Source organism: Plectropomus leopardus, chromosome 12 (assembly GCF_008729295.1).
Source record: "Plectropomus leopardus isolate mb chromosome 12, YSFRI_Pleo_2.0, whole genome shotgun sequence".
In the NCBI taxonomy this organism is placed as follows: Eukaryota; Metazoa; Chordata; class Actinopteri; order Perciformes; family Serranidae; genus Plectropomus; species Plectropomus leopardus.
In genome coordinates this window covers 8,662,634-8,680,045 of record NC_056474.1, presented here as the reverse complement: position 1 = coordinate 8,680,045, position 17,412 = coordinate 8,662,634, and the positions used below count along the sequence as shown (strand labels likewise).

The 17,412-nt window shown below is 38.6% G+C and overlaps 1 protein-coding gene across 1 annotated transcript in view; it reads left to right on the top strand.

Moving 5' to 3' along the window:
* The window catches only part of b4galt2 (UDP-Gal:betaGlcNAc beta 1,4- galactosyltransferase, polypeptide 2), a 200,322-nt gene that overhangs the window by 144,571 nt on the left and 38,339 nt on the right, over positions 1–17,412 (top strand). The window contains exon 5 of the mRNA XM_042497979.1: positions 14,458–14,645. Coding sequence (XP_042353913.1) covers positions 14,458–14,645 — 188 coding nt within the window. The remainder of the gene's footprint in view (positions 1–14,457; positions 14,646–17,412) is intronic.

Below are 17,412 nucleotides of genomic sequence, written 5' to 3'. Positions count from 1 at the left end.
AATTTCAGTATTCTTGATACCCAGTTTGATACTAGCTTGGTAAAACCATCCTGATGACGTGAGCTCAACTTTCTGTTTCTTCTTCTGTCTGCTGGACTCTCTGCCTCCCCAAACACTTTGAGCACTGGCTTTGACAGTCAGATGTCTTCAGCCAATCCTGACGTTAGCATTAGCATCTGCCCCTCTACTACACAATTACGTGAGACAGTTTGACATTAAAGGTCTAAAAAATATAATTTAGCTATATTTACCATTTGTATTTTACTTGATTCTTGTCAACAAACATTAAGTTAAAATGGGTTAAAAGGTCTTCAATTAAATTTGTTCCCAAGAAGAAAAAAATAAAATGAAATATCACCATTTATCCTAAAGGTAATAAAGTGTGTTGAGTTTTGAGGCCTTTGCAGAAATGGCGCTTTTATACTTTGGATCAGATACATTTATATCTTGTCTATTCGTTTGGAGAAAGTAACGCCGCAAAGTAAATCATATTGTATGCAGAGATTTTAATTTCCAGTGTTATTTCAGCTCTGTTGAGACAATTGGCCTTTTCAGTGAACCTTTTGAATCATTATAACCTTTAATTAGGAATAAAACTGTTGCATTTGCTGAATATGTCAGTGTACCCTCTAAAGGGCAGCACTACTGTATTTATCTCACCCCTTTTACGCATAATATTTAAAAAGAAATCACACAGAACTGTACAGTATGTTCTTTTCTAAAAACAACCCAGAAATAAAAAAGAACCGAACTGCAGGTTCACTTTTAATTTCCATACGGACGTCTCCGTCCAGATCCCTGCAATAAAGCGAAAGTCACTACAGTTCATATTGGGAGTGCTGTCCTGTACTTATTTACTCACAACAAATGACTTGCTCCATTGTTTCAGCGCAGCAGAGTAGCACATCATCACCAGCTGTTGTGTCGAAGTTGCCCTGATCTGCGTCTATCGACTACACGGAGGCGGAATAGTAATTGAATTGCCCGTCGTGGCCCGGCCTTTCGCTTTATTCAGGAGCTCCTCTATGTCCGGACTGCCAGAAAGTCATTACAGCAAATTAGTTATTCTGGCTCCACGCCAGCTCTGTCACGCTCTTGCCTCCTAACTCTTTGTGTTTGGTGCCAAACGCTCATAAAGCAGGAAACATGCTGCTGCTGCGAGTGTGATTGAAGACTGTAAGGTTATGAATTAGATATACATAGCCTGGTGTGTGTTTGTGTTTGTGTGTGTGTGCATGGTTGACTGCAGTATCTAATCAAGCTTTGATGAGCCTCCTGTTTCCCAGGTGGCGGGGGAATGAAGGGATCATCATCTTTTATTAAGAACGCATGGCCGAGTGCATTTAGTCACAAATGTTCATACAGGCTCTAATGAACACAGCGGTTCTCTTTTTCATTTTCTCTCAGTGTGTTTTCTCCTACCAGTTGACCGTTGCCTTATTACTGCTGCCATCCTGTCAAGCTTTCTGTTATTGCAAAACACATATGCTGTTTACAAAGATAACTGCCGCAATCAAAGTGCATAATCATTTTTTAAACAATATAAGCCTGAAGTCTTGGAAGTAGACATTTCTAGCAGCAGCTGTTGTTTTGACATCTGAAAAACACCTTTTGACACCTGTTGCTAGCATGTTTCCTTAGCTGTAGCTAGGTAGCCAATTGAACTACTGCAGGACTGCCAATTTTCGCTTTTGGCATGAGACACTCATTCTCAGGCTCTGTCAGTGAGGTGCATGGCACAAAATGGGTTACATCATTTAATCTTTATAATTATTAATCTCAGATAGAGGCAATGTTGGTCAGGATTTAAAGGGTTCCTTTTTTGGCTCATTTTTTCAGGGACTCTACTTTTGCTGCTTGTGATGAGGAAAACTGTTGTTTTTCTAGAGCTATTGCTGTGTTTTTTACAAATTAACTAATTCACTTGTGTAACCCCTACGCAGTATCCATTGTGTCCAGTGTTATGTCGAGGACTGTTTCCCTGCTGATATGTGTTTCCTCTCCACCTAAACCTGACCCAGAAACGGCACACTAGAGGCTACAGTGACTCACCATCGCCCCTCAGGCCAGGATGTGTTATTACAGAAGGGGCGGCCCGTCCCTGGCTGCTTAGCAGTACATATCTCTGCAATACTTTAAATAGGCGTCTTGGACATAGCGTCAAAGGTGTTACTACTTCACACTCCGTTGATAGGGTTAGACCATTTTTTGAATGTTTTATCTAAAATTAGTTTTTACATATAGCTCCTTTAGGAAACCTGAAGGCACTTATGGTAAAAATCCCCTCTTTAGGATTTACTATATATTCAAATTTTAACAGTAATTCATGACAGCATGACAAATAAACAAGTGGGTATATTAATCATAAATGGAGCAGACGCATACACATAACACATCAACACAGCTGATACAGTAAATACAGCACAGATGTTTTTTTTCATGTTAAACTTAAATGAGAGTAACGATGGACAAGTTTTGATTAAGTGAGGACTCCAGTTAAGCAACTGTGTCTTTTTTCTGTGTCCTGTGTCACAGTGTGAAATTCCTGCCTTTAGCAGGCAGTGTATAAGGAGCTACTGTTAGCTCTGTCAGCACTATTGCTGTTGTTTACACTATTAGCCGCCACCATTTTGTCCCGGCCACCTCCATGTTTTCCTGCAACATCAGAGGTGAGAGCCGTGTGCAGCCAGCACACCCCTCTGACAGACCTGCTGTAGCTAGTTATGATCAGCTAAGCTGTGACTGGACAATTCCTGTTTGGGGAAGGTCAGCTCCTTTTTCCACCTGACACATAAACTCATACACACACACACACACACACAGGAAACCATGCACACACAGGAAACCATGCACACACACTTGCATGGATTCAACTCGATCTCCATTAAGTGAGATAAGGTGAAATCTCAACTGTGGTCTCTCTGTCCCTGCACTGACTGACCGGCCAAATGATAGGATGAGAGGCCCCGCCTCCATCTATCTGCAGGAGACTGATAAATCCTGTCTCACACACACACACACACACACACACACACAGACGGATACTCAGAATTTGTGCACAAACATACACACATTACATTCGAATACGCACACACTGACTCAGTGTCTGGTGACAATCATTCAGGCAGAGCTGGGCCATAATGCATCTCCATGGCAACTGTCCAGGTATGCTGTGTGTGTGTGTGTGTGTGTGTGTGTGTGTGTGTGTGTGTGTGTGTGCGCGCGTGCGTGTACAGTTGACTAGGAGAAAGTTATATGTTCATCACACACACTCACGGAGGGAGCAGCGATGGATTTATCTGGTGATACTCAGATATGGCTGATAGGGTTAATTGGTTTTCGGAGGGCATGTAGAGAGAGAGAAAGAGAGAGAGAGACTGACCAGATTACTGCAGACACACCGGGGAAGCACTGCCAGACACAGAAAGAGCAAGAAGCGCGAGAGGAGCAGAGAAAATAAATGTAAGTGATGACACAAGAGCAGGAAGTGAAGAGAGGTGGAGGAAGATTTCCCTTTTACTTCGGGAGTCAGGCAGAGAGCGAACTGAAGACACTAGAACTATTTGTTTATTTCCTTAATTTCTGTCTTTGTTTTTCTGTTGTTCACAGCCTTTTAGACTAATTTTCTCTTCTCTTAATTTGACTTTATCTCTGTATTGATTTGGATGTTTGAATTAGAGCCAGTTTGACAAAGTTGACAAAACAGTTTTACCTCAAAGTCCATTTAGTGGTTGTTTTTGACCTTTTGATCATATCACACGACCCTTATCAGCACATTTTTCCCAGATATCGTGGAATAGTAGATAAGGCGTGTTTTTTTTCAACTGCTTCACCCATTTGGTTCCCAATCTCACTCCACCTTCATCTCCTGTAATTCAGCTTCTGTCAATACACTAGTAAAGGCATTAAATGTCCATTAATGTGTAAATAAAATTCTGTTTGAAACTTGTGCTTGAGGTAATTATGAATCAGTAACACTGTTGTTCCCCATGAGCACAGCCAAGTTTATTTTTCAACTGAAAAAGGTCCCACTCTATACATTGCTTTATTACAATGCACTAAATACCCGATTTAAGGGGTTCTAATCAAAAATATTTGTTTGTTCTGAATCAGACTTCAGTGATTCAGTGAGGGGGATTGTGATTCTTATAGCGCTCTGAAACCAAGCACAGAGAATTACAGAAGTAGAAATGAGAATTAAGTAAAATATAAAATAAATAAAGATTTTTTTAAAAAATGAAAAATATATAAATTAGAAAAAATACGTGCATCAGTAGAAATACAAAATATAAATATGTGCAACATGCTTCAATTTGAAAAAAAAAACCCAAAATAATATAAAATATGTGCATTATTAAAAACAGAAAATAAAATAAAAAATATGCTTCAATTTCAAACCAGTATATAAAAGTAAAAATGTAAAATATCAATAATATGCTGACTCCCAAACATGCATTTTATTTTCTTTATCATTTTTTATTACTTTGTTTGTCATTACTAAGAATGCTGAGAATGTAAATAGCACTATGTTGTTAAATCTCATTTATGTTGAAAAGTCAATAAAAATATGTTTAAAAAAATAAATAAATTATATGCTGACTATGTAAAGTGTGTTAAGTATAAAATTAGAAAAATATACAAATATGAGCCTTCTGCTAGCATTTAATATTATGTGTTTATCTTAACAACAGAAATAAATGGTTTTTCATTTTATGAGAGAGATTTAGTAATTTCGCTTTTTAGAATTTGTTTTCTTCCCCTCAAAATCCTGCCCTTGCACTCAAATAGCCCCTGTTTTTGTCTCCTGAAGTTTTGGCTTCGAAAACTTGATGTGAAAAATAAAATTTAAAAAAAAATAACTGCAATGGTAGTGGGGAGTTTCCAGATCAAAAAGAGGAGGTCACAAGGGCATGATAAATGACTGTTAAAATGCAGAGTAAGAGTGGAAACAGCTCCAATAGTGGCTTTTAAACACCCGCGCTAAAGTGGTGGTGGTGGGTGGGTTTGAAAATTAATGTTGCCTTGAACCGAGCCCCTTGCTCTTCCTAACAGAGCAAAAAACAAGAACTGTTCTCCTAAAAACTCTTTCCGTAGAGAAATTCATAAAAATGACAAATACAATCTAGTAAGTACAGTTCCCCTTGACCTTGCACTTTACTGTCAATCTAAATAGTGCCAATCTAGTTTTATAAAAACTTTCTTTGGATTATGTGCTTCATTGAAATTTTAGTTAGAATTTTGGAAAGTGATGTTTCAGATTTATGCCTCTATTTCTCTGAGCATCAGTCAGCAACAGGTGTCCCAGACACCAGAGTTTACACGTCTCTGCTTTGCTGTGAAATGCTTGAAACGTCTGAAAGCCGACTTCTGTCAAATTCGACAGGTGTGTGTGTGCAGAGGGATTTTTAACACTCAGGAAACCCTTTTTTGAAAAGTTTCAAGAGCACATTGAGCCTTCAAGACAGCTAAGAGATCTGTCATGAATATTTCAGAAGAACTCTGAAAATGTGACGGCAGTTGTTTTTATCTACAGTCAGTTTCTTGGTGGTTAATGGCTTGATGGTTAATTGTCGATTTCACTGAAGCTGATAACCAGCTCCAGATGGTCCAAACCGCATCACTACAACTTTTGGAGGCGCAGTGTCCTGCCTCGCACACGCTGTTGAACACATTTCAGGGAGCTGCCAACTACCACAACAGGGAGCGCTTCAGCCACACTTTCCTGCTGTCAGTCACTGAGCCGCTGCAGTGGAGCAACTGGACACCTTGATGGCAGATGATGAGTGTTTTCCATTCAATTACCCGACCCATATTTTCTCAGGCTGCCAGTGATTCACCCCAGTGGTTTTCCAGTCAGAAATCTGCTTTCCCAGCTGCTGCCTGCACTTAATCCCAGTTATCAGCTGAAAGGTGACGCTTGGCACTAGAGCTGCTGTTCCCTTCAGCTCTACAGAGAGTTTTGGCACCACAGCTTATTGTTTTAGTTTGGAAACTTTGCATGTTTTGGTGAATTGTCACAGCTCAAATCTTTTTTTTTTTTTTTTACAGCTGACAGCTGTATTCTGCAGAAAAAAAGTTTGGATAGCCCCATTGTTTACTTCCTGTCCAGCACCAAACAAAAGAGACAAAGTTAGCAACTAGCTGGTGAACAAAGTGGAACATTTAACAACTAAAGAGCCTGATATTTTTACTCTGGAGCTGATAAAGATGAAACCAGAGCTAAAAGGAGAGTACAAATTTGACTAAGATGTCTCCAAACAGATGCTAGTGTTGCTCTGTAACTGCTGAATGTGTAGACAGGCAAGTGTTCGTTGGCACTTTCTTCTTATCGACATCAGTGGGCTTTATGTTGATTCTGTTTACAACTTGTTGCACTACTCCCAAGAGGCCAAATAGAAAATCAATTATTGCTGCTTTAAGGGTATCACAATGCAAGTGTTAGTGCTCAATTCGGATGGTCGTTATGTTTACACAACAGCCCAGACTGTAACGATGGTTAAGATTAGGCAATAAAGTCATAGACGGTCAGGTTTAGGCAAAGGAATACAATCCCTCAATTGCACCTTTTGTACATACATTTTGTGTCCTTTATATTCTATTTTGTCATTTTAAATATTTAAATTGCTTCTTTGTTCTATTCTGTTTAAAGTCACTATTTTTATTATTTCCGTTATGTTAATTGTTTTGCACCAAAACACCAAGTCACATTCCTTGTATTATGTAAATGTACTTGGCAATAAAACCAGATTCTGATTCTGATTCTGAAGAGGCTCATGATGTAGAAAAACCCCCCACACACGTCCACATGGAAAGTGAACTCCAGACTCCCGATGAAAGTCAGTTGTTCCATCTAACCTCCCCATCCACCTGCCCTATAAGTGCACTCGTGCTCCTTTTATTACGTGGTTACCGGCAGTGTTATTACCTGGCGCTGTCCTTCACAGTTTCATGCCTGCATTTGCCGGGTTCTGTCCGGCTGCGTTTTCAAGTCACACCACTGGTGCACAATGCATGTGGACGCACCTGGCGCCATCCGGCCATCCACAACATATGATAACGTATGAGCACATTCTCATATGATGCCATCCAGCCGCGTTCTGGTTGGACGCGGAAGGTGGCTTTTGGCCTCACGCATGTATATGGAAAGCACTGACAGAGCTGCGCTTTTTGACTAGTTCAGAGTGAGAACGGACTGTAACCACTGTATGAGTGCAGTGCAAAGCAGCTGCAATCAGCTAACAAAAGGACTCACATTGACTTACATGCATGTGGGGCTGGACCGTCCACCACAACAAAGAACTGAAAAGCTCTCTTCACACTATGTCTTTACATAACAAATAGTGGTACAGAGCTCCTTTAAATGTTTTGATCACATCTAGTTTTCTTACCTCTGGAGGCCTAATACATTAATTGTAAGCCACTCTAGACAAAAGGATCTGCCAAATGAGAGTAATTAAATGTAATCTGTTATATATAAATGCCAATCTCTGCAAAATGCACTAATAGGAGCCTGTAGTCTGGAGCCTGTTGTCTGAATTCAAACAGTTTTGGACAACATTTAATTTAAAGAACCTTTCTGCAGCGCAGCCAGCTTGCAAAACAAACTGTCATTGTGACAGGTAACTGTTTTGTTTTAGAATTAATTATGTGACAAATGTGAGGAAGTTGCAGAAGCAAAATAAAGGCCTGAACAAACTAAACTGAAGGTTTAGGTGATGAATGTTTTGATATTCGCTCCACATATCTGTGCGTTTTTAGAAACCATTTTTTGGGCGCACTTATACTCGTCACACTTGTCAGTAAACTCATTTACACAAGGCCGAGACCACATGCTCACATGCATATGCACGCTGCGTCATGGTCCAGCCTGATCAAAAACTAACGGAGCAGAAATGTCCTTGAAAGTGAAAAGATTCCTGTGAAATTACAAATGTGCAGCCAAAAATCGCCGTCTGCTAAATTGGGAGCACCCTTTCCGCATTTCACCCCGTCTACGTGTAATTTGTTGATTTGTCAAATATTCACACATGAACGGTTTTACTGTCCCCTGTGGGCCACTGTAGGCAAAATTGTGCAGTTCTTTCCAGTGCAGAAAAAAAGGGAGACAGGTTTTGGTCAGGAAACAACAGCCTTAAGCAGGAGCAAAAAAAAAAAAAATGCATCCAGCAGCAGGGGAAAATGCAGAGTCCACAGAAAACACTGCGTCAACAAAATAAAAGAACCAATTTTGAAAAAATAAATAAATAAATAACTCAACAATGGAGTGGTGGGAGACACAGAGGAGGACTGCACCATCCTCCTCCACATGGCCTCTTGCCAGTTTATATTGTCAGATAGTGTGTTGCATTTTGTATATTAAATACACCCCCTTACACATTGAGCATATAAGAGTATATAACACCCAACAAAGGAACAAAATGCAGCTAAAAATAAGTACCCCCACATGCATACTTTCAAGCTTGTAAAACACTGTATCCATCAATCCCTTTACCTCTGTGTGCTTAAATGGCCTCTCCCATATAATGGCCATCAGTTTACCTCACGTCCTGCGAGTGATATGAACTCGCTCATGGCAGGAAGTGATTAGGAAAGATGTAGAGCACCATAAAGTTGAGACGCTGGGAGGTTTACACACAGTTGTCTTATTAAAATAATATACAATTACTGTAATAATGCTTAATGAGGTTAGGAGCACAAAAAGAGGGCTCTGTTTTTGTAAAGATATATCTGCTGGGAGCTACACAGAAGACAGTATCTTTCTGTTCTGCGCCCTGCTCTCCCTGAGTCTTTGTTTCTTTTATTTCTCGTTTCTTCTCTCAAATGCACATATTTTCAAGCAAATTAGAATATGTGTCTCTATTGATTGTTGCTCGCAGCACAAAGGGAACGCTCAATTCACTTATGAGAAGAAACTTTGTGCAGAAGCGTAAAGTTGTTAGAAGTTAGTCGTAGAAGGCGAGAAAACTTACATTCAAAAGATTACAAAAGGATGTTGTTACTTTTTATTTTTCACAGTTTAACAGAGTTAACAGCTTCCGAATATCTATTTTATCTCAAGCTCACAAAGAAGTAGCAATAATTTTGGGAAACAAAGTGCTGCCACAGACTATGCATGTTCAATCTTTGGACACAATGCTTTATGTATAAAAACATAAAAGAAGTTGTACTAGATGTTTTTTTTTTTTTTAGTAATTACATAATATACAATTATATACAATAATAACAGCGTAAACAAAATCAATATACACTGTATTAAGTAGCAGAATCAAAACTCATTTATGACTGCCCTAGTTTTTTTTTTACCAATTTAAGCTATACACCAAGAATAAAAGACAATAATTCAAACATATTATCCTCAAAAATATATTTATGACCATTATTACACATTTTTGCAATGCAACCCCAACAATAAAATATAATTCATTTTAATATTTTCTTTAGCTTTTTCTGCAGAAACTTAACTTGTCTATTTGCAGGACACACATTGTCCCAATCCACAACTGAATGCTGCATTACTGACGTAAACTTGTTTTTGAAGATTAAATTTAGTTTTTTGTTTTCAGATATCAGCTGCTGATCCTCTGGGCTGACACAGGTCATGTTTCGCTCTTGTAACCTCATATGATGTTGTTCCGACCTCCTGAACAGACTGTTGTTCAAAAACAGACTTGAGGACCACTTCAGCTGATATTTGGAGCCGCAGTGGATTTGTTACAATAGATTTTTTGTTACCTGCACAGGGGATTATGCTCTCAAATCTCAGGTATTAGTGGGTTTACCAGGGGGATTATGCATTGTACTTGATTCACAGTCGGTCCGAACAGATAATGTACCAGTATGAAAGCAGGTGTACCTCCAAAAACCCTGTATTCTGAACAGGAGAAAGGACTGGCAGCAGATGCATTAATCATCTCGGAGATTCTCCAGGCTGTCAAAAGTGGGTGGTTTTCCCAAATGGCCAAAGAATACGTGACTGCAGACAATATGTAACAGTGGTTTATTGTTCTGCTACATACTGAAGATAGTGAGACATTCATTAAACTGGGTCTTTTTTTCTATATGAGGAATGAAGCTCTGCACTGGGACCCGAGCACATCTACATAAACATGTAAGCTTGTCATGTGGGGCCCCAGTCACGTCTTAGAGGTTTTGCATAAGGACTTACCAGAACTGCACGAGTCAGATTTGCATGAAAATCTACATTACAGTCATGATAGCTCCAAAAGCTCATTTTTCAGTGTAAATACAGATCTTTTTTTTTCTAGCTCACTAGTATTCCATTAACTTTATCACAAAAACGTATTACAATAAATGAATGAAGGTGGGGTTTTTTGTCATAAATATTTGTATTGAATCTTAAGATAATACTTTATTAATCCTACAACAAATTCACATATTACAGCATGCTAAGAGTCAAAAATGCAAGAGAAAAAAGAAAAGGTGACTTAATTCCAAAAAGGATAAAAAATATTACAAAAATAAAAAATTTGATGTAATGTTCACATAAATAAACAGACACAAACTTCTGACAAGGACAGTACCTCTGGTGGATTTGTTGAATAAGACATAATTACGTAGTTCTGTTTGCAGTGTTATTGCCTCAAATACATTGAAGTAACAGGATTGAAAGATAGCAGTCTTCGGCTGCATGTAATTTTTTCTCAAATACAATGTATAGATCATAGACGGTAAACTAATGGATGAAGCTACCGTGAAGTCGAAGCCTTGAGTTCAGCATTTTGGCCAGAAATCTCTGAAGCAGCCCCGCCCTTAAATATGCATAACTATGGATGTTGAAAAAAGCTATAGCTTATTATGGCCACCAGAAGTGTGTGGCGACAAATATCTGTCTGCAGAGACTTTGCCTGATTTCTCATTTTCTTCATATGTTGCTGTTTTTGGGATGTTCCTGGGCAGAGCGCTCAGGTGAAGTCTGAACTTTAGCGATCAGGTGACAGACCGTAAGCACATGTTCAAGAGGAAGCTACGAAAATCACAGAGCACATCAAAAAAGTAAAACCAAAGAGAGGCAAAACACCAAGCAGACAAAGCGAACGGATCTGTGGTTGGATTTAATTCTCGCTGGTAAATTGACAAGTCCTGCATAGAGTAACTTTACAACAACTGTTTTTTTTTTTTTTGTTTCCTGTTATTGGCACAATTCCTTTATTTACATTTTACACAGGGTCTACTAAATACTTTAATTAGTTATTAATTTGTCAGTTATTTTATTATTTAATTGATAAATCATTGGTGGTAACATATTCAGATTGTTTGTTTTGTCCAACCAACAGTCCAAACCCCAAAAAATATTCAGTTCACTGTCACACATTGAAGGGAAGCTTTTCCTTATCCGAAGCGAGGGTCAGAGGACAGAGAACGTCCTGAGCTAAACTTACGATATTGGATTACATAAATAAAATTGACTTGACATAAAATTGACACAAGACCGGAAAAATGACGCAAATCTTCACATTTAAAAAACTGTAGTTTTACTTTTTTTTACTTGTTAAGTGATTTAAGTGATTCATTTGCCATTGCAGTACTGGGTCATTCATTTTTGGCTAATGCTCCAATGCATATAAAAATTGTACTTGCTGAGGGACTTGAGGCCATTTGTGCTCCAATAAATGGACTAGTTGTACAATGAAGTGAATAAAAGCATTTCCTGAGGGGAAATCGTCTTGATGACTCAGTCTGTTAATGCATGTCCCAGGTACTGACAGTACAAAGGGGTTGAATTTCAAACTCACTCCTGGACAGCTCATTTCTGTCTCTCTATCCACTTCCTGAGCTTTCTCGCTGTACTTGTCATGAAAAGTGGAATAAATTCAGAGAGTATTGGAGGAGGATGGACTGTCAACGTGCGTCAGAAAAGTGTCTGCCAAAGACTGTCAGGTTGCACAGTAGCTTCATTTCTTTCTTGCTGACCCTCCTGCCCTTTCTCTGCAGAAAGCGATATACTGTGGAATACCTTGTACATTACTGGATTTATAACTGTCACATATATATTAACCCGACTATCTCACACCGCTGTGCTGCTTGGCAAGAATGCATTTATCTTAGCCAAAGTGTTGAACCTAAGCCATGCAGAGACTGAAAAACAGATGCGTTTCACTGCAGCAGCCAGCTCTCTTGGGCTCAATACAAACATACTGCCTGTGGAGATAAATACAGACCAGCGCTGCAGACAGTAAATACTGATGTTTAATGATGCTCTGAAACTGAAGCAGCATCTCAGCTGTTGATGACAGGTTTGGCTGTGTGAAAGGAAAATTGTGGTATTTTTTAAACCTGGTTCTTTTATAATTCTGGCCATTCTGAGTAGAGTACAGGTCATGCTAAATTTTGACATTGTTATTGGCATATAAATTTGGGAAGCAGCATTTTTTAAAGCTTTACAGACCAGGTGTCTTCAGCATTTTCAGAACTTGGACCTGCAATAATATGTTGGTAGGCCAATCGTGCCGTTTATGATGCATGAAAAATGACACTATAAAATAATAATTAATGTCAGATTCATTTATTTATACATCATGTTTTTTTCTGAGGTAGACTCTATGTCAGAGTCTGTGGCTTGAAAAGTAACAAAATGATCCATTGTGAATCACATTAATGCCACACACTTGAATTAATAATACATCTAACTGGTAGATATGTTTCAATACCCCACTGAAAAAAAAAAAAAACAGGTAAAAACCAGCACATGCTTTGAGCTGGTTAGATGGTCATCACTCAGTTCTTGCTGGTCTTTGATGGTTTAGCTGGGTGGGCCACCAGCCGGACATGCTGGTGTGACCAGTCTATCAAGCTGCACACATTTACCTTTATGTATATCCTGTGACAGTAGACTTAACTGGTTTATGACCTTTGCTTTTTATACTTCCCCGCAGGACACTGTTATTTCTCCATACTCCAGGACATTGATTTGGTTTCAGTTTTACACGAACTTCAATGGATTAACCAGCTAGAGTGGCCATCACAAGCTGGTATTATCAGCTAAACCGTCAAAAGCTATGCCAAAAAAATCCTTAAACTGATCAAAGTGGTCAAGTTGATTTTTTTCAGCAGGATAGTCTGAAATTATTTGCTGTGCTGTTACAGACCTGTGCTGCTCAGTAATTTAGCATTATTTTTGTTGAATAAAGTTTTTTTGTTACTAATAGGCGAATTTATCTTTGCTTTTATATGTTGGATTCATGTTAATTTGATAATGATTTAAAATAAATAACTAAACAATAATTTGGTTGACCACCTGCAGAAACCCTGAGGAAGTTGAAGGCCCAGGCTCTGGGCAAATCAGAATTACATAAATATTTCTAAAAAGATGTGCCTGAGTCCAAATATTAGGTAACACACCATTAGCCCCCTGAATTAGCACATTTAGCTACATACACAGGGAGCTAGCTACAGTACTTTTGGGACTGTCAGCTTTGCCAGTTAGCTGTTTGGTTTGATAGGTAGAGATAGACAGAGTCTGGAAAACATATGACATAAGCCTGACCTTATTAGGTTTGGAAAGACTCATATTCACAGTAACAGAAGCGTCATCTTAGCTGGTTATGACTGTTTTTGGTTATGTTTGAGGAAATTGTGGCATTTTTCAACCTTTGTTATAGACATTTGAGGAAAGGCAACATATGAATGCACATTAAATTAATCTTTCTAAATTCTTATGTCTGAGTCCAAACCAAAACTAAAATTAGCTGTTTTTGCTAGTTGCACAGGGATCTACTGCCAAGCTAGCTGTTTAGTTAGCTAGCTAACAAACTATCTCCAGTTATAACAAACATTTACTATTAATCATTTCATTTTAACAACTCCACTTCAACAGAGGTAAATAAATATAACAAAAAATGGTTCTAAAAATACTATAATTTTTCTTCGAGGTGTTAAACTTTAGCCAGATAGAGTTTCAGAAGAAGCGTCTCTCTGTTTCAGGCAACTGATTTTCTCTTGAGGTTAAAAAACATCAGTCCATGTTGGAGTAATACGGAAAAACTCTTTTGATGTGAGGCTGACCTCATTTGGCTCGGTCTGACTCACATTTCCTTTGTTTGTAGTAACAGCGCCTGGAGCAGTTAAGCATCCAGTTGTTGTTTCCATACAATATAGTGAAAAAAAGCATGCTTTATATGCAGTTTACTTGGCAGTTTTAATTCTCTTTTTCTAATTTAGTTTCCGTTCAGTGTTCTCTTTAATTCCTGTATCAATCTATGTTTAACTTTAAAATTGCAGGTTACCACAATTTGAAAGCACATGTACATCATATAAACAGAGTTTCAGTATCTGTTATAGTTAATTGAACATGTTGTTGAAATTGCACGTCCTGATTGGTGTCTCAAATGACGACACGTTCGAGCAGATGAGTTTTGCTGATGAAGCTGCATTATCCGTCCACCTTGTCCACAATGTAAACAATGAAATAATGATCCTTCCTGTTGTGTTTTCCTGCAGTTGGGTGAGGACACCTTTAACCGTGCCAAGCTGTTGAATGTTGGCTACACGGAGGCTTTGAAGGAAGCAGAGTATGACTGCTTCATCTTCAGTGACGTGGACCTGATCCCGATGGACGACCGCAACCTCTACCATTGCTATGACCAGCCAAGGCACTTCGCCATCGCCATGGACAAGTTTGGCTTCAGGTGAGTGATGGTTTTCAACTTGAGTTTGATTTTACCCTAATGAAGGAGCTTGGTAGCCAAGGCGATGAACACACCGAGCAGCGCTGAATTACATTTTTATATTTTTCTGCCGTCATGAGCTGTGTTCATGTGTTTCAGGCAGGAAGACGTTCTTTGTAACATAGGTCAGCATGTCACAGGACTCTGCTGATGGCCGCAGCTCAGAGCGCCCACCGCAGCTTCAATAGACATTGCATTGCAGCTTGCCAAAGGCCACACTTCACCACTGCTTGGTGTGTTACCAGAGGTCTAATCAAAGTTTGTGGAAAAATATATTCAGTAATGTAATTTACATATTACGTGTAATAAGTCCACTCTCTTCTGGAGGTTTCAGGTTTTTCATTGCTGTTGTGCTGCAGTCTGTTCCCCTGTCAAAGATGTTGCACATTAGTAAGCAATTGGCTTTCGTATTTATGACATACCTAACCTATCTTGCCCGGTGTGTATTTGATTGTTAAAATTTAGGTAAGGCAGAGACATGGTGCTCTTCAGTAGAAACAATGTGAAAACACTTCTGCTGTAGCAACTTTGCACAGATATGAGTCAGTATAGTCAAGGTCAGACATTTTAGGAGACATAATCAGAAGAAAAACACATCTGACACACCTTATGCAATTGGCTATCTAATAAAAAAAAAAAATAAAAAAAATAAATATGGCCTACAGTCTGTTCTGACAGACAATAGGGCAGTATTTAATTTGACTAAATCTCATTATACTTTGAAATTCTTGTCTGAAGCCTGAATTAGCATGAAAATGCACCACAGTTTGCTGCTGCCAATTTTTATTTTGGTCATACTTCTGTAGTCCTAACAAGAGTGCATGATACAAAGCGTAACTAACAAGTCTAGACTACAGCTTGTGCAAAGACCCTCATTAACTTTGAAGACTGTGTTTGAATACTGGGCCTGTTAAACCAATCTGTTGCTGTGTGATGTACTGTAGCTTCACATTTCAATATTTTATATCAGTCAGATGCTGAGATAAATACCCTTTTTCCATACATATGAGCTGGCTTCAATTGGCTTGGCTCGGTTTGGTTTGGCATGTCAGCCCAGCGCGGCAGGGATTTACATCTCCATTACAACAGGGTTATCTGCTTGAAGGGTGTGTCTTTAACTGATGACGACTTATCTTGAGTAATTACTTTAAAAGCAGCAGGCTAATCAACAACTAAAGGTTTCCCGTTATTTTGCTGCCGGTGTTTTTTTATTTGTTTTGTCTTTTTTTTTAATCACGCAGCATGACAGGTAAATAGGTTCATTTGTTGGAGGTGCAGAGGTGCAGGGAGAGCCTGTTGTCTGCAGCTCTTCATTTAACGTTGCACTGTGATTGTTTCTTCCATGAATGTCTAAACCTCTTGAAACATGAGCAAACTGGCTTCATCTCAAATCAAAAACATGTCAGGCAGTGAGCAACGTCACAAGAAATTTGCCAAAATTCAGAAAATTACCTGAAATTAGCACAAAAAAAGGGAAAAGAAAAATGTATTTTTAAATGTGCAAACATGTAAATGTAATCAACTTAAAATATATAATTATTTTCTAATGATTATAGTCTAATATTTCTCTCTCTTCTCTGTCTGTTTTTCATTTCCTTTTAAGCCTTGTTTTCAAAATGTCTCAAACCTTTTCTCAAGTTTCAAAGGTCTGAATGCTTGTGAAAGGCATCTGGATTTAACACAAGAAACTGATGTTGATCCATGTTTCAAAGGGCAAAGAGACGTGGATACAGTGCATAAAACAGCATCAAAATAAGGCTTGTGTATCAAAAAAGTGCCAGTGGAGGATCTTCCACACACCAAGACAGAGGCCCTACCTTAGCCTTTAATGTCCTGAAGTCCTACAGATGCCCTAATATCCTGGAAATTGCCTTGAAATTCTAGAAATGTACGAAAATACTAGAAATGTCCTGAATTCCTAGAAATATTCTAAAATCCTTGAAGTGTCCTGAAATCCTTGAAATGTCCTGAAATCCTCGAAATGTCCTAAAATCATAGAAATGTACTAAAATCATAGAAACATGCTAACATCCCAGAAACATCCTAAAATCCCAGAAATATCCTAATATCCTAGAAACATCCTAAAATCAAAGACATATCCATATATCTTAGAAATGTCTTAAAATCCAGGAAGTGTCCTAAAATCCTAGAAATATGTTTGGGCTGCTCCTTTTTTTTTTTTTTTTTTTTTTATAAAGTGGTCCCCAAACAAAGCAAGTTGAGTATCCCTGTCTTAGAGAGTCAAGCATGTTATCAAAATGCAATGTTGCCAAAAGCTCCACAGTTTACTACCTTACAGCTCTGAATAGTAGTGTCCTGTTTTAGTTGTCTCTTTTTGCATAATGATGCCACACCTGCCCTCAATTATCTAAAAGCACCAGAAGCATTGATTAATGGCCTAAACATGGCCAGTGAATGTGACCTATCCAATTCAAGAGCTGTCAGTCCACAAGAGTTATCCTACTGAAAACCCTCAGGGGCTGCAGCAGGCCCCTGATATAGTGCTCAATAAGCTAATGCTATCTGGCAACAAATACAACACCAGGTGGAAAGCAGGGCTGTAGCAACATTTCTCATTAGCAGTGAATCAGTAACGACTTAAAATGGTTTCATCATTTGGTCGCTAGAGAATGAAGGAAAAGGGGGATAAAAGAAAAGCCTGGTGTTTTGGGTGAGAGGAAGGTCACAGGATTGATTGATGTTAATTGCTGATGTAGAAATAAGATCA